At 36.1% G+C, this 24,659-nt stretch overlaps 2 protein-coding genes across 3 annotated transcripts in view; both read left to right on the forward strand.

The window, feature by feature from the left end:
* LOC125260235 (hormonally up-regulated neu tumor-associated kinase homolog) overlaps window positions 1–24,659 on the forward strand; it is a 58,717-nt gene that overhangs the window by 19,489 nt on the left and 14,569 nt on the right. For both annotated transcript variants that reach the window (XM_048178484.1, XM_048178483.1), the window contains one exon: window positions 23,833–24,125. In XM_048178484.1, the coding sequence (XP_048034441.1) occupies window positions 23,893–24,125 (233 nt within the window). In that variant the 5' untranslated portion in view covers window positions 23,833–23,892. The remainder of the gene's footprint in view (window positions 1–23,832; window positions 24,126–24,659) is intronic.
* On the forward strand, window positions 20,413–21,209 carry LOC125260237 (hormonally up-regulated neu tumor-associated kinase homolog A-like). Its single transcript, XM_048178486.1, has one exon. It carries the CDS (start codon window positions 20,827–20,829, stop codon window positions 21,109–21,111), a length of 285 nt encoding a protein of 94 aa, XP_048034443.1. The 5' UTR covers window positions 20,413–20,826; the 3' UTR covers window positions 21,112–21,209.

The following is a 24,659-nucleotide window of genomic DNA, read 5'->3' on the forward strand; positions in this document are numbered from 1 at the left end:
GGGAGAGTTACGTTTAAAAGTAATGCAATACTCCCTAAAAAAAGTAACTAATTGCGTTAGTTACTTTTTATGAAAAGTAATACATTCCATTACTTTTGCTTTACTTTTCTCTCACCTGGGCTGGGCTTGCTTGTTTGTTTTTTAATAACAACAAAAAAAGTTCTTATTTTGGCTAATGTTAAGGCCCTTTCACACCAGTAGTGAAATGAATAAGCCTCAGGCTGAAGGAAATTGTATATTTACGCCTGTGCAGTAGAGGAACGCAGCTCAAACGAACCTTTCATTTGTCATGTGAAAAAGTAATTTAGATATTTTTGTTGTAAATTAAAAAAGTAATGTGTTACTTTACTAGTTACTTGAAAAAGTAATCTGATTACGTAACTCAAGTTACTTGTAATGTGTTACCGCCAACACTGATTATTATAATATAAAATATATGATTATAATTTGATTTTCTTTTTATAAATAACGTTAACAATAGAAACATCACTGTAAAACCTAAAAGAATGAAAATGAAAATCTAAAATGATACAAAGCCCTGGATTTTAACAATGCCATGAAATCAGGTTCATTGTCATGGGAATACGGCGGTCATAAATCATGTCAGACACTTTGTCTCTGGTCTCTGGTAAGCAGGGTTCAGCTGATCCTGACTGTCCTTTATGACACGCTTACACCCTCAACTGTTTATCCACTCAGGGCTTCTCTAGTTCATGTAGCAGATGACGCTCTGGCCGCTTTCAGCTGCTCAAACTTCATCAGAAAAGATGAGGAACCAAGGTCTCTCGCTCTCTCTCTCTCACACACATACACACACACACTTTTCTCTCTCATATAATATGGGATTTTTCTTTCTGGAGTGAATGAGCGCTGAAATTACATTTCGCTGAAGTTTCCATCGTAAAACGTCTATGCGGAATTACTTCTGGCTTTCGACATCGCACTTCTCGCTGCTTTCTTCTCTTTTTTGTCAACAGCTCTGTGAGAGAAAGGAGTAATAAAACATAAGAATTTTAACCAGCTCTTGAAGCAGTCGTTTTTAATTTGCTCTCCAGTGGGATTTCAAGGGCCCTGGGCCCTGTTGATCCCCCTCGACTCGACCCGAACTTGTTCTGAGCACTCAAGCATGATGGTCTGAACTTCACAGAGAGATGGAGATGGGCGGGGCTGTTCTGCTGCGTTTGTGTGTGTGTGTGTGTGTTATCCGTGTGTGTGTTATCCATGTGTGCATAGAAGCTTGTGCTTTAACTAGAAAAGAAGTGATCTCATTGTCATAATGATCTGTCCCTTTTACATTTTATGGTCATGGACTGCGCCTAAATTGTTAAGAAGGAACTTTTGTGCAAATGAGCGAGGTATGTCTGATCATGGTATGTTTTTCTGTGTGTGTGGTCTGTGATCCTTAGCCTGGCACCTGCAGCGCTGCCGTCTCTGCACCCTGGGGTTTATTTAGATGAGAACTTACACAGACACATAGACACACACTGATGCCTAAAGAGCAATCCTCCCATCATGCGTCTCCCAAAAGAGGAAGTTCTTCAGCTTTTAGAAATGAAAGAAAAATTTACAAAGAAGAAATGGGCAATAGAATGACTGTTTCACATCAGTGGGGTTTCCCTGATGAAATGGTTTAATGGTCTTGGATGTCTTTTAAAGAACATTTTATTTTACTTTAATTACACAGTTTTCTTGTTAGCATAGAAATAACTCTGAATATTTGACTTTTGGTGTGTGTGTGTGTGTGTGTACTGTTCAGAAGTTTGGGGTTCAAGGCTGCTTTTGTTTGATCAAAAATACAGTAAACATTAACACTATGAAATATTATTACAATTTAGATTTTTTTTTTCTATTTTAATATATATTAAGATGTAATTTATTCCTGTGATGCAAAGCTAAATTTTCAGCATCATTACTCCAGTCTTCAGTGTCACATGATCCTTCAGAAATCATTCTAATATGATGATTTGATGCTCATGAAATATATTTCTTGTTATTATAATTGTTGAAAACAGTTAATATTTTTGTGGAAACTGTGATACATTTTATTGAGAATTTCATTTTTTAAAATAATTTAAATGCATTCTTTCTTAATAAAAATATTAATTTCTTTCAAAAAAAATACTGACACCAAACTTTTTTTTTGTATATTATAATTTCAAGTATTTGGTTTATATATACCTCTTATATGGTCTTTGAACATCCATGTTAAATAAATGTATTTTAAAGCAAGTTCTTTAAAGGGATAGTTCACCCAAAAATAATAATTATCCCATGATTTACTCACCCTCAAGCCATCCTAGGTGTATATTACTACACTCTAAAAAATGCTGGGTTAAAAACAACCCAAGTTGGGTTGAAAATGGACACACCCAGCAATTGGGTTGGTGTAACCCAGCGGTAGGGTTAAATGTTTGCCCAACCTGCTGGGTAGTTTTATTTAACTCAACTATTGTTTAAAAATTACTGTATTGCTTAATTAAAATGAACCCAAAGTATGTTGGAAATGAACATTTATTGATGTTCAATGAATAATTATTAAACAATAAACATTTATTAAATTGCTTATTAATAGATTTATATTAATAAACTATTAAATTTATATTAATAAAATATTAAAGCTTATTAATAAACATTCACCTTTTGTCTATTATTGTTGCCTCTAATTGCATCTGGTTTTTATTTTCCCAACTATTTTGGGTTCATTTTAAGCTAGCCATATAGCAATTTTTAAACAATAGTTGGTTTAAATAAAACTACCCAGGTTAAAACAACCCAATCGCTGGGTCTGTCCATTTTCAACCCAACTTGGGTTGTTTTTAACCCAGCATTTTTTTAGAGTGTATCTTCTTTCAGACACAATCGGAGATGTATTTAAAAATATCCTGGCTCTTCCAAGCTTTATAATTGCTGCCACATTTTGAAGCCCCAAAAAAATGCATCCATCCATCATAAAAATAATCCAGGGTGTTAAAGGAGGTTAATAACTCCAGGCGGTTAATAAAGGCATTATGAAGAGAAGCGATTGTTTTTTGTAAGAAAAACATCCATATTTAAACCTTTATTTACTATAATAACTAGCTTCCAACAGACAGCCGTACGCATCGATGTGTGGTGGAAGAGTAACCTCTGACCTGGCGCACGACGTAATATTGAATGCGGAAGCGCAGAGGATAGATAAATGTTTAATGTTTGATATAAGAGAAGATTAGCTTGAGTTTGTTGCACAGATTTGTTTAAATCACAAGAGGCGTCTAAGCTTACGATACTCCTACATCCTGCGTCATGGGTTACTCTTGTGGTGCAAGTCGACATTCGCAGTATGCGTACGGTCGTCTGCCGAAGCAAGTTATTATAGTTAGGTACTTACAAAAACCCATCGTTTCGCTTCAGAAGGCCTTTATTAACCCCCTGGAGCCATATGGATTATTTTTATGATGAATGGATGCATTTTTGTGGGGTTCAAAAAGGGTTTTATGGGCATTGGAGCCTAGATATTTTTAAATATATCTCTGATTGTGTTTGGCTGAAAGAAAGAAAGTCATATACACCTAGGATGGCTTGAGGGTGAGTAAATCATGGGATAATTTTCATTTTTGGTGTGAACTAACCCTTTAAAGTCTCCCCTCACAAATCAACAGATCAGCACATTCACACCAGCACAACTTGAAGCTGTAGCTCCATTGTTCCTCTTCTCCTTTTTCTCCTCAGCTCTCTATAGCCTGGGTCACTGTCCAGATATTCAAGACATCTTGGTATACTGGCCTCTGTTTTCACTCTGGGAATTGCAGAGGAAGGAAAAGTGTGAGAGAGAACAAAAAACAGTCAGGTGTGGGGAGTGTGTGTGTCTGGCATCCGTAAGCCTCGTGTGTGTGTGTGTGTGTGTGTGTGTGTGTGTGTGTGTGTGTGTGTGTGTGTGTGTGTGTGCACTTGACACTCATTTAGCAAATGTGTTGTGTGTATGTGTGTTTAGCGAGTTATGACCTGCTAAAACAGCCACATCTTAGTCTGCACACTGTAAATCAGCAGGAAGCACCAAACACAGCAGGGTGATTGGTGATGTGAGGCCACACCCCCTAATTACTGCAACCCGTCATGCCAATGTGCTAACGATGTTCCTTCGCAGCCAGTCTTACTCCATTTAACCTCACTGTATTTAATTAGTGACCTAATTCCAATAACAGAATTTACCTTGTGCTCCTCTTTTCCTCCTCTTTATGGCTGGATATCCTTACACAGAACCTGAAAATAGAACAGTGTTTATTAAAACAATACTGACTTTTATCTGATTTACAACTTTCCAAAATGTCCTTATTTCTTTGCAGGTTCATATATTTTATGAACAAGCAATTATATTGTTCTTTTCAGTTCTTTCAGTCAAATTTTGGTTTGGAAAAAACATGTGCATGAGTAAATGATGACAAAATGTTTATATTCACAATATTCAGTATTTACAATAATTATTATGGAGTTGGTAAGCAGGAAGTTCTGAGGAAGAAACAGGACATTTTCTGTCTTTGGAATAAATTGAACACATTCAGAAATGGTCAGAAATGTCAATAAAGTCCTAAAGTAAAAAGAAGGCTTCTCTAGCTATTTCTGTCAAACTTACAAAACAGTACTGAAAAAATGACAGAAAATGACTGTTATTAATAATAATGGATCACCATATGATTTGCGGATTTACTGCTCATATCCTGAACCCCTTTGTTACAGTGTAAAAACTCAATTCAGAGTGTACATTCTGTTCACCAGCCGTGGCACTGAAGGTGTTAACCTGTTGCATGTGAAGCTGAAAACAGCTACGAGTATTAAACTCACACATCATTAGTGAGGTGTAAATCCCCATCCCACACAGACACACACTCACACATTGAAGATTGTTTTTGTGGGTCCTGGAGGCATACCACTGAAAATGGACCCAGTTTAACACAAGTTGCTTTTAATTGGCTGTTTCTGCCTGGCAAACAAGGTGTGCCATTAACAACATAACACACAGAAATATCAGAGAGTGAAAACACTCACTCACACACGCGTACATAAACTCTAAAGCAGAGCTAAATCAATACATCTCTCATGGTTTTTCTGTCTAAATGAAGCATTTCTCATCGTGTATTAGTGGCAGAAGTTGGCAGCACAGTCAATGTCTCTAGATCTGCTTTATAGCAGCAGCAGCAGCAGCACAGTGTTCACCGAGTGAAAGTGAGAGAAAAGCCAATGCGGATGTGGGGGTGGCATTTGTCGATTTCTCATTTCTCTTGAGCTGAGCTGCGGTTTCTTTCCCATCTTAGACCCGATGACTTTATTAAATACTGGTTCCTTGGCAACCATCACCCTCCAACACACACTCTTTAACCACACGGCCAGCTGCTGAGTTTGGGTTTGATGTGGCATAGCCACAGTATCTTGAAACCATGTGCCCCAAAAAAGAGGAAAGAGTGGGAATAGAGATGTTTATCAGGCAGTGCAGATAAATATAAACAAGTTAAAAAATTGTATCTGGAAAAAAAAAAAAAAAATAAATATATATATATATATATATATATATATATATATATATATATATATATATATATATATATATATATACAGTACAGTCCAAAAGTTTGGAACCACTAAGATTTTTAATGTTTTTAAAAGAAGTTTCGTCTGCTCACCAAGGCTACATTTATTTAATTAAAAATACAGTAAAAAACAGTAATATTGTGAAATATTATTACAATTTAAAATAACTGTTTTCTATTTGAATATATTTGACAAAGTAATTTATTCCTGTGATGCAAAGCTGAATTTTCAGCATCGTTACCCCAGTCTTCAGTGTCACATGATCCTTCAGAAATCATTCTAATACACTGATTTGCTGCTCAAGAAACATTTAATGTGTACAATTGTACAAAATATTTGTGTACAATATTTGTTTTCAGGATTATTTGATGAATAGAAAGTTCAAAAGAACAATGTTTATTTGAAATCTAATCTTTTGTAACATTATAAATGTCTTTACTGCCACTTTTGATTGATTTAATGCATCCTTGCTGAATAAAAGTATTCATTTCTTTAATTTCTTTTCAAAAAAATAAAAATAAAAATTCTTACTGACCCCAAACTTTTGAACGGTAGTGTATAATGCTACAGAAGCTTTGTATTTCAGATAAATGCTGTTCTTTTGAACTTTCTATTCATCAAGGAATCCTGAAAAAAAAAGTACACAACTGTTTTCAACATTGAAAATAATCATAAATGTTTATTGAGCAGCAAATCAGCATATTAGAATGATTTCTGAAGGATCATGTGACACTGAAGACTGGAGTAACGATGCTGAAAATTCAGCTTTGCATCACAGGAATAAATTACTTTGTCAAATATATTTAAATAGTACACAGTTATTTTAAATTGTAATAATATTTCACAATATTACTGTTTTTTACTGTATTTTTAATTAAATAAATGTAGCCTTGGTGAGCAGACGAAACTTCTTTTAAAAAAAAAAAGTGGTTCCAAAACTTTTGGACTGTAATATATATATATATATATATATATATATATATATATATATATATATATATATATATATATTATTATTATATATTTAATATTATTATTACTTAGTGCTTGTATTTATATATGATTATTAACATTTATATATTTATTCACCAACTGTTGTGGTTTAAAAAAATATTTAGACACATAAATTATATGAATGCACTATATTATATTACAAAATATCAAACCAAGAGGCATTTATTTTAATAGAAGATAGCCAAAGCACATTTTAAGGGCAATTAAAAATATGTTTAAAGTTTTAAATTCTAAAACAAAGCTGTGAACTAGATAAACTGTGCATGTCATATTACTCATCAATCCCTTTCTCATTAAATCAAAATAATTTTATAATAAACCTAACATTTATATGCTTTATAGACACTTTTCTGTATGTGCCTGCAGTGAAAGGCATTCTCACATGGTTTCATGCACTCATTTAGAGTTAACGACAGATTAGCAGAAATCTTTTGTTCAGTGGAGCAGACAGTCTCTTGCATGACTGCTGTTAAGTTTGGCAACACATTTAATATGTACATTAAAATCTTGCCAAATTAAGAGCAGATTTTTGTTAACACTATGATGCATTAATGATTTCATCAACCCACAACCACACGTGTATTGCACGCACGCTCATTAGCAGTACATTTCAAATCATCCCTCATCTCTTTTGCTCTCTCTCAGCAGGTATGAGTCTGTAGTGAGGACTCATCAGTACGCAGGTTGTAATTCATATTTGGCCTGAGGAGCAGAGGAGTCTTTACAGGCCTGAGAAAACACACGTGTTGTTCCAGTCTGTTTCCTTTCAATAAAACCCGACACTTAGCACTTCATTTCAGACCGCTTCTGATAAAATGATGCAGGTTAGTTAAAGAAAGAAAACAAAGGGAGCTAGTCAAATAGACAGAGAAATGGGCAGATGAAGAAAGATAGATACGTCAGTAATTCAGCAGAGCATTTCAGACGTTTTTTTTTCTTAAAATAATTAAGTCTCTGTAAATGGAGGGTGATAGAGGCGTACTCAGCACAGCACAGGGAATATTTTACTGCTGTAATTTTCATGCGCCTTTAAAACTGCCTCTAAATTAAGAGTGGGCTACAATATATTATAGCCCATTATCGACCATTCACACATACAAACCCCAAAGCCCAAATCGCATAAACATCAGATCAGAGGTTACGAGATTGATAAAAGCTGTCTATATAAACACAGACACATTACTGTTTAAAAGTTTGGGGTCGGTAAAATCAAAAATACAGCAAAAAACAGTAATAGTGTAAAAGTAATAGTGTCACATGATCCTTCAGAAATTATTCTAATATACTGATTTTGTGCTCAGAAAACATTTCTTATCATTATCAATGTTGAAAACAGTTGTGCTGCTTTATATTTTTGTGGAAATATATGATACATTTTATTTTTCAGGATTCTTTGATGAATAGAAAGTTCAAAAGAACAGCATTTATTTGAAATAGAAATCTCTTGTAGCTTTATAAATCCCTTTACTGTCACTTTTAATCAATTTAATGCATCCTTGATGAAAAAAAAAAAGATTAATTAAAGAAAAACATACTGACCCCAAACTTTTGAACGGTACTATATATGGCTGTTTATCTATACACTGTTAACCTGAATAAGTGGGGCAAACTAGGTAATCAGTTACATCAATTTTTTTGAGTTATGATGTTCCCAATTTTAAGTAAGCAGAACTATCATGTTTTGAGTTCGTAGTACTCATGCATGTTAATTGCTCCTAACTTGAAGTACTGAGTTAGCTAAATACATTTTGAAAGCGATTAACATAAAATATTTAGTTAATTAACATTTTTAAGTTGTCAAACTCAAAAAAGTTGAATTAGAATTTTTTAAGTTAAGAAACTCAAAGTTTAAGTAAGATTTTTATTGTTTTAACTTGAAATATTTGAGTACTTTATACATTTAACTTAAAATGATCAGGTTATATTTAACAAATATTATGCTAGCTATAACAAACTAATTCAGAAAATTCCAACTTGCTAATTTGCTAACATCGTGTTAACAATAGCATGGTATAGCACTACTGAATGAGTACAGCAACTTAAAACATGTAACTTACCTGCTCTCAAACCAAGCAGCATGCACCGCTTGTCACCATGACGGGAACTCTCCAAAAACCAACTTTAACAGAAACTCTTCTAAATTAGCATAACAAAACATTAATCACTACTAAATCTCCCTTATCATTAATCTTCAACAAAAAAACATTATAACACTTAATTTTAGCATTTACTCTCCCTTTCGAGTGCCATGGGCAAAGCATGCTGGGCAATAGAAATCCCAGCACAGTTTCAGTTAAACTTAAGTCAGTCTAAATTAAAAGAAATGAGTTCATTCAATTCAAAACAATGGAACAGTTCAGTTTACTTGAAATATGTGAGTGCGAAAGAAAAAGAAAGTTCTAAATACTCATAACAGTTAATTTAACTGAACTAATTTGTTTAATTTAAGTTTGTCCCACTTAAACTAGTTAAGTATTTTGAGCATAAGGGTTTACAGTGTAAGTATATTTTTTATACTCTTTTATGTCCTTATTTAGCCCTGCCCCAGCAAAATGGTATAAATGGAACATTTAAAATGGTTTTTTCCTTTTAATATTTTTTTCCATTCAATTTTCATGTGTCACACTTTTTCAATATGTCTGCATGTTCTATATCTAGAACTGTCCATATACATCTCTCTCTCGCTAAGACACACATACAGAGGAATCCCTCCAAACCCACCCTCAGTTCTATTTTCAGGAGGAAAGCCAAAGGCAGCCATTAGCTCACCGCACACTGCTATTAAACTCAATATAACACCCTTTCCATAAAACACATCCATTATGCTGTATGGTCTCTCTCCTGTTGACTTTGGGTGCATGGATGACCATATGAGCAGGAAATCACTGGTATTGTGGTAAAAAAAAAAAAAAAAAAAAAATCTGTGTGTTCAAAATGAGGCAGAGAGAGTCAAATAATTGTGAATTTACAGTCAGGGACATTTATGGAGAGATGGATGTCATGGAAGTCATTTTTTGGGAAGATTTTTTTTTTTTTGCATAAAAAATGCTTTTGTCACAGCTTGCTGCTAATCAGTGACAGAATGGCCTGGAAATAAGACTCGCAAATGCATAAGGGGTATAAACACTGTTTTTTGCATGTGCAATTAATGAAATGCACAGAACAAAAGCCCCTTTCTTGTTCAGTGCTTGCCCTTTTAAAACGATTTCCTAGAGAAACTTAAAAGCTGCATTTTTATGTGTTGTTCAGAGTGTGAATCATTAAAGAAAAAGCTAATTCAGCAATGGCTTGTTTTAGTGAGAGTTTTACAGTGACCACAAAATGAATTGTGTCAAATGATTTATATTACAGGACTACGGTGGAGTTCCAATCCAAACAACATTGAATTTGTAAGTTATTTGGTCTCTTTATAAACTTTTTTGTGCTGATTGATTCATTTTCGACCTGTATTAAAAGGTTAAAAACCATGAAATCCTAATCTTAGTGTTATATTAGGTCAGAATGCCTTCAGATTCCTTAGAAAACTGAAAAGGCTAAATTAATATGTAAAACAAAAGTATAATATATTATGTGACTAATTTATATTTAATGTTGTATATTACAAAATGTCAAATATTTTGGTGTTCAGGTCAAATATTACCCAGGGAATAAAAAAAAAAAAAAAAAAATATAAAAAAAAAAAAAATATATATATATATATATATATATATATATATATATATATATATATATATATAGGCTAGCATGCTAACGTTCATGTTTAGAATCAACATTCTGTGTGCTGTATACAAACTACTGTACTGTACCAAGTATTTTGACCCAAAAATGATGTTTTCTCTCAAACAAAAGTGTTAAAGATGTTTCCCTCTAATGCCCTCTTCTGGCAACTTCATAGAAAAATTCTGATAGCTCAAAACAGACTATTGAAAACATCTGGGATTTATGCATGTTTTCCCATATGCAATGGAAAAGTCTTTGTTTCTCACATCCACATGCATTCTTACATGATTAATGATACATTTTCAAGTTTAACATTTTCATATCTGTTACAGCACATCCACGTCAGCACGTCATTCACTCTAACAATTCAGAATAACATCCACTATACACCAACTAATCTCTGCAGTTGCGCTCTGTTGATTTGGGCCCTAAAGTCTGTGCTTTTAGCCTCTACACACACACACAAGTAACAGCCCACATCCTTTAGAAGGTGTGCAATTTACGAGCTGTGAGCGCAGCGTGGCAGTTCCACCATCTGAGTTGCTCACAAACTCACACACAGCTTTTCATTAGCACACAGTAATTAAGCCACAAGCTGCATTACACACACACACACACACACACACACACACACACACACACACACACACACTACTCAGAACACTCACTAAAACATCACTCTGTTATTTTACCCACCTATGTCCCGAAATAGTGCGGTTCGCCCTTTAGCGGAACGTCGTAATGAAGTTTTGCTGAGCAGCTATGTCTGAATGAACATTGGTATTAATGAGAACTAAATGTCTGACTTATTACACACCAGTGTGTGTGTGTGAGTGAGATTTCAGAGATGTAGTGTGTGAGACATCTGGCCATGGTGCTCAGGAAATGACTGCTTCACTTCACTGCTGTCATCACCCTGCCCCATGTTACTCTGTGTGAGTGTGTGTGTGTGTGTGTGCATGCGTGCAGCAGGTCTTCATTAGCTGTGTTGAAGCATTTTCAATGTAATTATGGTTTAAACTCGATCCCTTCTACAAGCTTACAGACAGGACAGTCTCTCTCTCCGTCTCTGTTCCTCAGTTTTATTTGCTTTCCTTGTCTTTCTTGCGGAGAGTTCTGTTGACAGCGCAAGGCCTCTAAACAAGCTGTGATGCTGGCAGTCAATGAAGGTGTTTGTTAAGGCTGCGTCAGGACATTGTATGATTAGTACTGTGTGTTTGAGTCAGGCAAAATGTAATATTAAACACATTTGCTGACAGTATCCACCATATACTATTGAAAGATGGTGATTTCAGGTTTTACCATCCTTGTGGGGACTATTTCGTCCCCACAATGTAATATAAACCTGTACACACACACACACACACACACACACACACACACACACACACACACACACACACACACACACACACATACATACATGTTGGGTTTCCATGTTTTATGGGGACTTTCCATTGACATAATGATTTTATACTGTGCAAACTGTATATTCTGTTCCCTAAACCACAACTCTCAGAAAACATTCTGCAGTTTAACATTTCCAAAAAAACAAAAAAAAATTTAGTATGATTTATTAACTGTTTTCCTCATAGGGACCAAAAAATGTCCCCACAAGGTAAAAAAAATTACTGGTATTACTATGCTTGTGAGGACAACGTATGGTTTACCAGGATTGTATTATTATATTATATAATATTATGTTATATATATCATTTAAACAAAAATTGTTTATTAAATTCACCACTATTCCTAAATAAATTAATAATAAAGCACTAAAAACCAAAATCACTCATTTCAAATGTTACAAGTGAATTAAAGGTGCCGAAGAACATGTTTTTAAAAGATGTAATATAAGTCTAAGGTGTCCCCTGAATGTGTCTGTGAAGTTTCAGCTCAAAATACCCCATAGTTTTTTTTTTATTAATTTTTTTAACTGCCTATTTTGGGGCATCATTATAAATGCACCGATTCAGGGTGTGCGGCCCCTTTAATTCTCGTGCTCCACGCCCCAAGAGCTTGCACTTGCCTTAAACAACATAAAAAAAGTTCACACAGCTAATATAACCCTCAAAATGGATCTTTACAAAGTTTTCATCATGCAGAATGTCTAATCGCGTAAGTACAGTATTTATTTTGCAGGGGCGCAGGAGACATTTTCAAAGTGAGGGGGACCAAACTGCTTTCCGCGTCCTCCACTGGATGAGGCAATATCACTTTCGTTTCTATTTCAGATATCTCTTTTATAGGTGCCATCAATGCTTTTGCCTTTCAAGATGTAATTACCGAAATCAAAACAGTCCATAAACTATAAATCCTCACGAAAACTTCAGTCAAGCCAGCTCTCGCGTCAACCTGAGAGATCAGCCTTAAAGTGTCAAATTTCTCGGTTTCTGAATGGACGGTTTGGCTTGATTGACAGACGCTAACGTTTGGACATAATTTATATACCATCGACCTGTCCTAAAACGTTAGCATGCTTTGATCGATGGTTTGGAGATCGCGTGTTTCTCCATTCGAGAGCGCATCTCCTGTTCACATCCGCGACAAAACAGCTGATTATTTACGAACGGATCGCTTACAGAAACGTGAAAATGGTCTCATTTGAAAGAAAATATCCTAAGCTAAAAGATGATATAGTGTGACTAATTGAAGCAGCCCTTATCAAAAGTGCGGGGGTCAACTTCTATCTTTTCAAAACTGCGGGGGTCCTGACCCCCCTGTCCCCCGTGCCAACGGTGTCTCTGTTTATTTGGATGTTTACATTTGATTCTGAATGAGTTTGATGGTGCTCCGTGGCTAACGGGTAATGCTATACACTGTTGGAGAGATTTATAAAGAATGAAGTTGTATTTATGAATTATACAGACTGCAAAAAATGAAAATAACGACATTCTTGTCTCCGTGAATACAGTAAGAAACGATGATAACTTTAACCACATTTAACAGTACATTAGCAACATGCTAACGAAACATTTAGAAAAGCAATTCACAAATATCACTAAAAATATAATGTAATCAGCGATCATGTCAGTTATTATTGCTCCATCTGCCATTTTTCGCTATTGTTCTTGCTTGCTTACCTAGTCTGTTGATTCAGCTGTGCACATCGAGATGTTAATACTGGCTGCCCTTGTGTAATGCCTTGATCATGAGCTGGCATATGCAAATATTGGGGGCGTACACCCCGACTGTTACGTAACAGTCGGTGTTATGTTGAGATTCGCCTGTTCTTTGGAGGTCTTTTAAACAAATGAGATTTATATAAGAAGGACACAATGGAGTTTGAGACTCACTGTATGTCATTTCCATGTACTGAACTCTTGTTATTCAACTATGCCGAGGTAAATTAAATTTTTGAATCTAGGGCACCTTTAAAGGTGCAGTGTGTAAATTTTAGCGGCATCTAGCAGTGAGGTTGCGAATTGCAACCAATGGCTCAGTCCACCACTCACCCCTCCCTTTCAGAGCACATAGAGAAGCTATGGTGGCCGACACAGGACAAAGATGTCGTAGCCGCAGAGAGTAGCCAGTCAAGCAATGCATAGTCAGTCTTACTTCTAACAAAGAACGGTCTCTGCTTTTAATAAACCAAACGTCTACTACTACTACTACTAATTTGTGCATATTCAATGTAGTGACAATGCAAGCTGCCTCTAAAAACACCAACATAGTGACAAAATGCGCTCTGTAGAGCAGTTTGTCAGTTTAATGCTACTGTAGAAACGTGCCGGCGCAAAACAGTGAATGGTGACTTAACATGTAAGGGGACCCGCGGTGTAGGGTGAATTCAGGTTGATTGGCCCACATGGAAAGAATCTATATGTGGATATATGCACATATATGAAACCTATATGCAGTGTATATGCACATATATGCTGCATATATGCACATATATGATAATATATATGCTGCATATATGCGTATATATACTGCATATATGCTGCATATATGCCGTATATATACTGCATATATGCTGCATATATGCATATATATGCCACATATAGGCAAAACTGAGGTGCATATATGTGCATATACAGGAAATATAGGTCTCCTGTATTGCTTCTTCATATCCACATATAAGCCCTATACATACAAGATATGTCTTCTATATAGCTAATGGCAGGATCTGGTCATTTTGTAGCTCATATCTCATTTTTGACTGTCATACATGATGCCTAGCTCATATTTTCTATTATCAAGGTAAAAACTAAGAATTAACGAAAAAAATTATGCAAGAACTTATGTATGTGTGAACACGTGAATTTGGTATCACATGTAATTGGCATGTTATGGAATTTAACTATGGCAATATATTAACATGATATATTAACTATGATATCTACACATTTTCCAGAAACATTTACAAGGTCAATTCTTTCTTGTTTGAAGATAGTGGAAAAGAAGGAAATAACAAAATATATGTAACATATATATGTGTATATATATGCATACATATATGTGTACATATGTGTACATATGTGTGTATATATGTGTACATATATGTGTATATATATATATTTGTGCATATATGTACATATAATATAGGAAAACGGCACATATATTAAAAACCTATATCAAAACCTATATTAAAACATATATGTTTATATAGGTTTTTTCCATGTGGGGGGACACTTTTTCTATTTCATCTCATTGGCAAATAGTGTCCCAATCATCCTTAATTCACTATATGTCAATAGAAATGGCTCATTCTGAGGTAATACAAACATAACGGTTCATTATGTAAGGTCTTTGTACACCACTGAAAAACGTTATGTATATTATTTTGCATTTATGTCAATTGATCCTCCTAAATATTACACACTGGACCTTTAAAGGTGCTAAAAAGGATGTTTTGTTTTATACATTTTTGCAATATTACTTGAAACTGTCTTTACTAACTGATAAAAGACTATTTATTAGGTGCACTGAAAGGAATAATATTAATATAAATCATCTGTGCACGAGGTAGGACCTTAAAAACATCAGCCAATCGTTTACGCGATGATCGCGTAAACGATTGGCCCTCTGGCTTGTCAATCACTGCCGTGATGTTCCTTGTGAAAGACGTGCGCGGATTGGCCCTCTGGCTTGTCAATTACTGCCATGACGTTCCTTGTGAGAGACGAGCGCAGCTGCCCGCTCTAGTAACTTTCCACACTCTACAGGCGCCACATGCAATGTTTTTGTCAGGAGACAGGAGTAATACCTGCGGTGAGTCCGACATAATGAATCCACTAACACGACACAGTGAATGCCGGTGGTAAACACTCGTGTTCCAATACTCGTGCATGAGTTTTGGGAGGCGTTTCCTCAAAATGAGCTGTGAAGGAGGGGGTTGTTCTTACGCATGCGCTCATTTCAAAAACTCACTAACAGTCTTTGGTTTCTCAGTCGACGAAAAGATCCTCTTTAGCACCTTTAAGATATCTTAATTTAGGCAAATTAATGGCACATTTCCATACTGACAACACCATATATGTATGATTATAGTAAACCATACTGTACCCTTAAAAATATTTACTGGAGTAAAAATGTGTGACAACTAGCTGCATGCTCTACTATGACTTAGGGATGTAGTATAATATAAACAGAGGGGGGAAAGGTTAAATAATATATTTCCATGTGTAATTCAGCCACAAGAGGGCAACCTTTACAATGGTTAGTACTTGTTCATTCTGATGAAAGCTGACAGACTGTGTAAACTGCTGTTCAAAGCATGAGCACATGTTGTTGAGAACATGCTGTATGACTTATGCAAGCTTAAAGGGATAGTCAAGCCCAAAATGAACATTTTGTCATCATTTACTCACCCTCCTCATGTTGTGAACTGAATGAACATAAAATAAGTTTTTTTTTTATTATATTATACTAAAATAACATAATAATATTTAACCAATACATTATTTGACACTATATTTGTCTAAATAAACAAAAAATATAACACTAAAAACCAAAATCAATCATTTTAGTTGTTACAAGTAATTTTTTTGTCATCATTTACACACCTTCCTCATGTTTTCCAAAACTGAATGACTTTTTGTCCATACAATGGGAGTCAGTGGACTCCAATGTTGTTTAATTGCTAAGGTTTTTTGTCCTACAGAAGAAAGTTCTACAGGTTTACAATGACAAGATGAGTAAAAGATGACAGAAATTAAATCTTTGGGTGAACTGCCCATTTAAAAGACAAAACAGACTGCACATGTATCTGCTTTGTTTGATCCCTCAGCTATTCTTTACTTTATGTTGTTTACTTTGTTGTTTTTTCCATGATAGTACATTTTGCAGGGAGATGTTTTTGCTGATATTCTTCGGCGTGAAGATTAGCATGCTAGCATATAGGCGCGGAGATGCTCCAGAAGGGTTTTAAAAAGTTATTTAGTGTTAAGATATGCTTTAATGGATTGCTGGGGATTGGTTTCTTACAGAGCAGGAAATGGACGGAGGTTTTCAGCACTATTAATTTGACCACGCAGTGTTTTGCCAAAGCCTCGAGGCTGGAACACATTTTTTGGGGGTGAACGCAAAACTTTCTGTTCTGTGCGTCTGTGTGTTTGCACATTCTGGCTCCCTTTGTCATGGCCTGCTTTGAACCATGGATATAAAACTGTTGAGGCACACACACAAAGCTTTGCCATATAGGGTCTCTCTTTGTTTTCTCAAAGTGGATATGGTAGATATGAATGAGAGATATTTACCGTTCTGCAGTGTATATATATGTATGTGTGTGTGTGTGTGTGTGTGTGTACAGTATAGTGGTCTCATATTCCAGCCCCTTGCTGCTCAGTTCATCCCTCTCCGGTGGATGAATGGAGCGAGCGAATAAGAAATAAAGAAACCTGACCCCAACCACACACTTATCCAACAATGGCCTCTCATTCAAGCACACAGACCCCTACTAACACACTCTGGTCCAAGGCCAAAACCAGATGTGCACTTACCTTTCTAAAATCATTTATGGCATTAATATCAATGCCGCTGTTACTTCCTCATCGTCATTATATTATCTCAAATGATAGTCACAATGACAAGACCCTCATTACAGCATGACATTATTAGCCAATAAAATCTGTCCACCTCATTCTAGAGGTTTTAGAAGATGAGTTAATAATTGCCAAAGATTAATTAGGGGGGAATTTGACTATGTGATTAATGGGGTGATTATTTCCTTCATAATTAAATTTCTGGTGCAGTGGAGGATATTAATCTCAGTTGTTGATAGATACTGAATGTACAGATTTTATCCAAGAAATATATTACTGGACCTTAGAGAGACAGACACATAAAAAAAGAACATTATTGGAGCAATATATGAAAATTATTTGGCAATTAAGGGATAGTTCACCCAAAAATGAAAATTATCCCATGATTTACTCACCCTCAAGCCATCCTAGGTATATATGACTTTCTTCTTTCAGACAAAACACAATCATAGATATATTTAAAAATATAGCTGCAAGCAGCAATTACGGGGCCAAGCACAAAAACAGCACAATAAGCCAGCCAACATGGCTGTGAGCATCAGACCAACTGCAACAGTGAGCAATTAAAGACCTATTAAGATCATTCTAGGCAAACGAGCTGAAAAATGATCAAAAACGAGGATTTACTGGTTCATCACTTTCGACCAATAGGTGGCGCTGTGTCCAAATTGTTGTGGTATGGTCAGAGTGAGGTGACAATGACACTTGCAAAGTTTGGTGTCAATATGTCAAAGCATTGCAGAGATACAGCTTAAAGAGTGAGTTTTGCATCATGCCTCAAAATCGTTGCTCCGGTATATGAAAACGGTTTGATATATCAAATTGAAATCCATAACTTTTTGTCGGCATGGTCTGAAGATGATACGGTTCGATTTTGGTGAAAATCGGAGCAACGGTCTAGGAGGAGTTCGAAAAAGTATGTTTTTAAAGAAAAACAATATGGCGGACAGGAAGTTCAGCCGACTATGTCAAATTTGATATCTATGTTCTCAGCATGACCCAAGGAATCTGAGACAAGTTTCATTACAATTAATATAGTCAAAAGTTATTAGCATTTTTTGTAAATTTTGTTATAACTTTTGACCACAAGGTGGCGCTACACCAAAACTTTTTGAGTATTGTAAGGACATGGTGCCAAAGACGCATACCGAGTTTCGTAACGATACGCTAATGCGTTTGTAAATTACAGCATTTTAGCACAAAATTCAAAATGGCCGATGGCCAAAATGGCTGATATGTAGAAATTTGATATCATTTGACTCGGCATGATGCCCTGAATCTAACGGGACCAAATTTATGATTTTTGGACAAAGCCATCAGAAGTTATAAGCAAAAATAGCCATTTTCCATATCTCCACACCAGTAGGTGGCGCTGTGCCGAAACACTGCATGATGCCTCAGGTCATGCTTGTGATGACATGTACCAAGTTTGGTCTGAATACAATAAAGTGTTACGGAGATACAGCCTTACGTCTATTTTCGCAAGCGCAACATTAAATTTGTTCGCATGTTTTTCGAAAACGGTTTGACGAATCGACTTGAATTCCATAACTTTTGGTCGACATGGTCTGAAGATGATCTGGTTCAATTTTCATGAAAATCTGAGTAATGGCCTAGGAGGCATTAGGGTTCTTGACCCAAGGAATCAGAGGAAAAAAGAATTTTGTTTCTAGCCCTTACGGTTCAAAAGTTATTAGCATAAACATAAGTGCAAATTTGGACAGCTGGTGGCGCTAGAGGGATTGAGTTAGAGACTCCAAATTTGCTATGGACAAAGGTCAGACTGTCCTCTAACTGTGTGCCAAATTTCACAACTTTCCCACAAGCGGTTCTATGGGCTGCCATAGACTTCAAGAGCGGAAAAAGAAGAAGAATAATAATCGAAAATAAAAATAAAAAGAACGCCAACAGATACAATAGGTGCCTCCACATCTTCGGTGCTTGGCCCCTAAATATCCTTGCACCTCCAAGATTTATAATGGTTGTGAAGGGTTTTTTAAAGCCAAAAAAAAAAAAAAAAGATGTATTCATCATAAAAGTAATCCATATGGCTCCTGGGGGTTAATAAAGGCCTTCTGAAGTGAAGCGATGGGTTTTTGTATGAAAAATATACATATCTAAAACTTTATTAACTATAATAATTAGCTTCCAGTAGACGGCCGTACGCATTGATTTGCGGTGGAAGAGTAACCTCTGACCCGACACATGACGTAATGATGAGCGCGGAAGCGCAGAGGATAGAGCAAAACAAAACACCGGTCACAAATTAGAAGTCTAAAACAATAATTTTTAAAAAGAAATTTCGGAGGAATCCAATATATAAGAGAAGATTAGCTTGAGTTTGTTGCACAGCTCTATTTGTTTAAATCACGAGAGTCTAAGCTTACGATACTTCTACATCCTGCGTCATGCATCGCGTCAGGGGGTTACTCATTTGGCACAAGTCGACTTGCGCAGTATGCATACGGTCGTCCACCGGAAGCTGGTTATATATCTGCCATTATATATCTTCACTGCCATTATATCTGGAAGAGCCAGGATATTTTTAAATATATCTCTGATTGTGTTCGTCTGAAAGAAGAAAGTCATATACACCTGGGATGACTTGAGGGCGAGTAAATCATGGGATAATTAAATTTTTTGGGTGAACTATGCCTTTAAATTCGAAAAGATGTTGGCTGATAAAGTATGTAATACATATTACTACACTGTAGAAATGTTTTGTCAGGTATCTTAAAATATGTGCTTAATGACTTTTTGTTTAACTTGTTTTTTATATTTATATATTAATATAAATATAACACTACAGCCTTTTAAAATATCACAAACTATATATATATATAAAATATACATAGAATATTTCAAATATTTTTAAAAAAATTATTCAAACTTGTATATTCAAATATATATTCTTAAATTATTCTAACTTTTTTCCCTTATATCTTAAATCCCACTTGTGCACTTCTAAATTAAAACTCAATAACATTATTTTTGGGAGCTGTGTTTTTCAGTTTGCGTTCTTCTGCGTGTGTGAGTGTGTGTAGGTGGGGGGTCATTACGGTGTAGTGTGTCCTCTGACTACGCTAGACTCACAGCATCAACCTGAGACCAGATACAGTTAATTATCTACCAGGCACACACACACACACACACACACACACACACACAAAGACAAGGGTGCATGAACTAACCAGACTGACAGAAGAACCTTCCGTTGGACCGAAAAGAGACAGTCTAGATGAAAAACACCGATAAAGAGAGGTAGATCTGAGGCTAGAGACAAGTAAAAGACAGGCACCTGGTCCCACAAGGACATGTGATTGTGGATCAGCATCAGGACTAAAGAAAAAACACGAGAGGAGCGAAGAGTGGATATTCTCCTTCTTGACAGGACAGACCAACACCAGCAGCTAAAGAAGAACCAATGAGACCAGCCTCCATCACACATGCCCTTCCTCCCTTGCCAACCTGTCTTCCACCATCCTCTACCTGTCCGCTCAGTGTCATCCTGTGGATCTGCTAGCAGACGGACATTACTGGCATCATGCCGGCTGCGTTGAAGTCATCTCTGGATGGGAGCATGACAGATTCAGGGGAGCTGGAACAGGCGGCACCTCCCTGTCTTGGAAAAGTGCCCCGCGACCTGCTCCAAAACTTTCCTCACACTAAGCGTGTGGGCAGCTACCTGGTGGGCAAAATGATCAACAAGGGCTCGTTCGCCAAAGTCATGCTGGGCATGCACATCAGTACAGGAGAGAAGGTAACAGGCACACACCCAGTCTCTTACACGCAGACGCCTGTCAATCAAAGGCACAGTGTCACACACTAAGGGTGTCAGTCATCAGTGCGCTGAAGGGTTGTCATCCATTTTTCATGCTGTCTCGCTGTCTCGGCTTTCATAGCGACTCCGTCTTGCCTAATCTCTGACACGCACCGCAGTAATAATCCATCCACACAAACACACGCTAGAAACGTTTATTAGTACAAAAGGCACTTTATGTTTAGTGGGATGACCATGAATTGTGTGTGTTGGCTAGTAGTCAAGTCATCTTTAGTTTTTTACAATACAAGGTTGTTTCAAAGCAGCTTTACAGTGATAACAGGAAAATTATGCAACAAAGTTTGTTTTCGGCTGTATAGCAGCTCTAGAAGAAAATAGTGTCATTGTTCAGCTTGAGTTAGTTCATTAATCAGTTATTAATTGTAGTGCATTTTATCTATTAGTAGTAGTGTTTCAGTATTTATGCTGATGGATTTTTATACATGCTAAACTAGTGTGTAGTTTGGTAACATTTTACAGTAAGGCATTAACTAACATTCACTAACAATGAATGTAACTTCGTTAACATAATTTATTCATTGTTAGTTCATGTTAACTCAGGTCCATTAAATAATATGAACAGATACAACTTTTAGTAAATGTTGAAACATTACATTAATAAATGCTTCAGAATAATTTTTCTGTTTAAGTTCATGTTAATTCTAGTTAACTAATGTTAAGAATTGCAGATGTTACCTGTATTTTGTCTGCAGACTTATAATAGATGGTAATTATATGCCGTGATACTTTAGATCATTATTGTTTTAGTGATGGGCTGCAAAATTTTTAATCTTTTGCTGGAAAACATTTCACATGCGCCTACATCAGTGTTGTTCACTTGACTTGAGTGAAAAATCTCACATGAATTTTGTCATGCCACTTATTTCATGTGAATGAATTTGCATTTGCATGTAATGTGTTGTGTGCATGTATTGTTTACATATAAATGACATTATTTATTTATAACTAAATAAATTGCAAGAATATCAATAATTAGTACATTTTTGGAAATTTGAAAACTTCTGGATTCATCATGACTCAGACAAACAGAGAGAGAGAGAGAGTTTTAGCTCAATCTATCCTCCTCCCCTCACTGTGGTGACCTGAGCTTTCATGGGTCAGTAACTGTGGCCTGTGTGTGTGAATGTTACCAGCTCTTATACACATCACTGAGCCCTTCCTGACCACTCTGTTTACCTGAACAGGTTGCTTTGGTGATGCGTAAGCACGCATCACCCCCAGCACAATCCTAGAATTTTAGAATGTAAATTATTATCATGGAGTTCCTAAAGAGAGGGACTTTGAGCTATAGTGTGCAGTGCTATGGCTCTGCCATTAAAGGGATAGTTCACCCAAAAATTAAAATTACCCCATAATTTACTCACCCTCAAGCTATCCTAGGTGTATATGACTTTCTCATTTCAGCCAAACACAATCAGTTATATTAAAAATATCCATAGCGTAGAACGTCATGGCATTGTGTACATTGTCACGGAAGTTAATGCTCTTTATAAATCGATCATAAAACATACTTTTCCTGATGTACTATGCTATGTCCTACGTTACAGTATGTCACGTCATAAAGTAAATTATGAAAGTTAGAAGTAAATTATGGGGTAATTTTCATTTTTGGGTGAACTATCCGTTTAAGGATGGCAAGCTCACCTAAATCAGTTTTATATACTATAGAAGTCTTCTTTGCACAATATTGTCTTATAGAATATAAAAATCAAGTGAGATCTCCAGGAATTTAAGGAGAAACAGCTGCAAAGTTAAATGAAAGATTTCTTATTAAAGGGTTAGTTCATCCAAAAATGAAAATTCTGTCATTTATTACTCACCCAAAATGTCGTTCCACACCTGTAAGACCTTCATTCAACTTCGGAACACAAATTAAGATATTTTTGATAAAATCCGATGGCTCAGTGAGGCCTGCATCGCCAGCAATAGCACTCACTTTTTCAATGCCCATAAAGCTACTAAAAACATATTTAAAACTGTTCATGTGACTACAGTGGTTCAATCTTAATATTATAAAACGATGAGAATACTTTTTGTGTGTCTAAAATAACAAAATAGCAACTTTATTCCACAATATCTAGTGATGGGCGATTTCAAAACACTGCTTCATGAAGCTTCGAAGCTTTACGAATCATTTGTTTCGAATCAGTGGTTCGGAGCGCCAAAATGACATGATTTCAGTAAACGAGGCTTCGTTTTGAAACTTCAATAGTTCACGTGACTCTGGCAGTTTGATACGTGCTCTGAAACACTGATTTGAAACAAGATTCGTAAAGCTTCGAAGCTTCATGAAGCAGTGTTTTGAAATCGCCCATAAACTAGATATTGTGGAATAAAGTCACTATTTTGTTATTTTTGGCGCACAAAAAGTATTCTCGTCGTTTTATTAAGATTGAACCACTGTAGTCACATGAACTGTTTTAAATATGTTTTTAGTAGCTTTCTGGGCATTGAAAATGGGAGTGTTATTGCTAGCGACGCAGGCCTCACTGAGCCTTTGATTTTATCAAAAATATCTTAATTTGTGTTCTGAAGGTGAACGAAAGTCTTACGGGTGTGGAATGACATGAGGGTGAGTAATTATTTGGGTGAACTAACCCTTTAAATACTTCTAAGACTAAATTGTCCTCTTACATCTTTATTTATTCCAATAAGTTTTACGAGAAACACCTGAGAAAATGAAGCATAATTTCTCTCTGTTTCTGTCAGGTGGCGATCAAGGTGATAGATAAGAAGAAGGCTCGTCAGGATTCATACGTTTTAAAAAACATGAAGCGTGAACCTCGGATTCACCAGCTGATCCGTCACCCCAACATTGTCTTGCTGCTGGAGACGTTGGAGACAGAGAACTGCTATTACATGGCCATGGAGCTGTGTGGAGGAGGAGACCTTATGGACCGAATCTGTGAGCGCAAACGGCTGGAGGAGAGAGAGGTCCGCAGGTACACCCGCCAGATACTGTCTGCCGTGGAACACCTGCACCGACACGGGATAGTTCACAGGTACGGATAGGACATGTTAAAGGGTTAGTTCACCCAAAAATGAAAATTCTGTCATTTATTACTTACCCTTATGCCGTTCCACACCCGTAAGACCTTCGTTAATCTTCGGAACGCAAATTAAGATATTTTAGTTGAAATCCGATGGCTCCGTGAGGCCTCCATAGCCAGCAATGACACTTCCTCTCTCAAGATCCATAAAGGTACTAAAAACATATTTAAATCGGTTCATGTGAGTACAGTGGTTCAATATTAATATTATAAAGCGACGAGAATATTTTTGGAGTGCCAAAAAAAACAAAATAACGACTTATTTAGTGATGGCCGATTTCAAAACACTGCTTCATGAAGATTCGGAGCACAGATGAATCAGTGTGTCGAATCTGCTGTTCGGAGCGCCAAAGTCACGTGATTTCAGCCGTTGGCAGTTTGACACGCGATCTGAATCATGATTCGATACACTGATTCATTTGTGCTCCGAATCTTCCTGAAGCAGTGTTTTGAAATCGGCCAAGGGTAAGTAATAAATGACATTAT

Source organism: Megalobrama amblycephala, linkage group LG24 (genome assembly GCF_018812025.1).
Source record: "Megalobrama amblycephala isolate DHTTF-2021 linkage group LG24, ASM1881202v1, whole genome shotgun sequence".
Taxonomy (NCBI): domain Eukaryota; kingdom Metazoa; phylum Chordata; class Actinopteri; order Cypriniformes; family Xenocyprididae; genus Megalobrama; species Megalobrama amblycephala.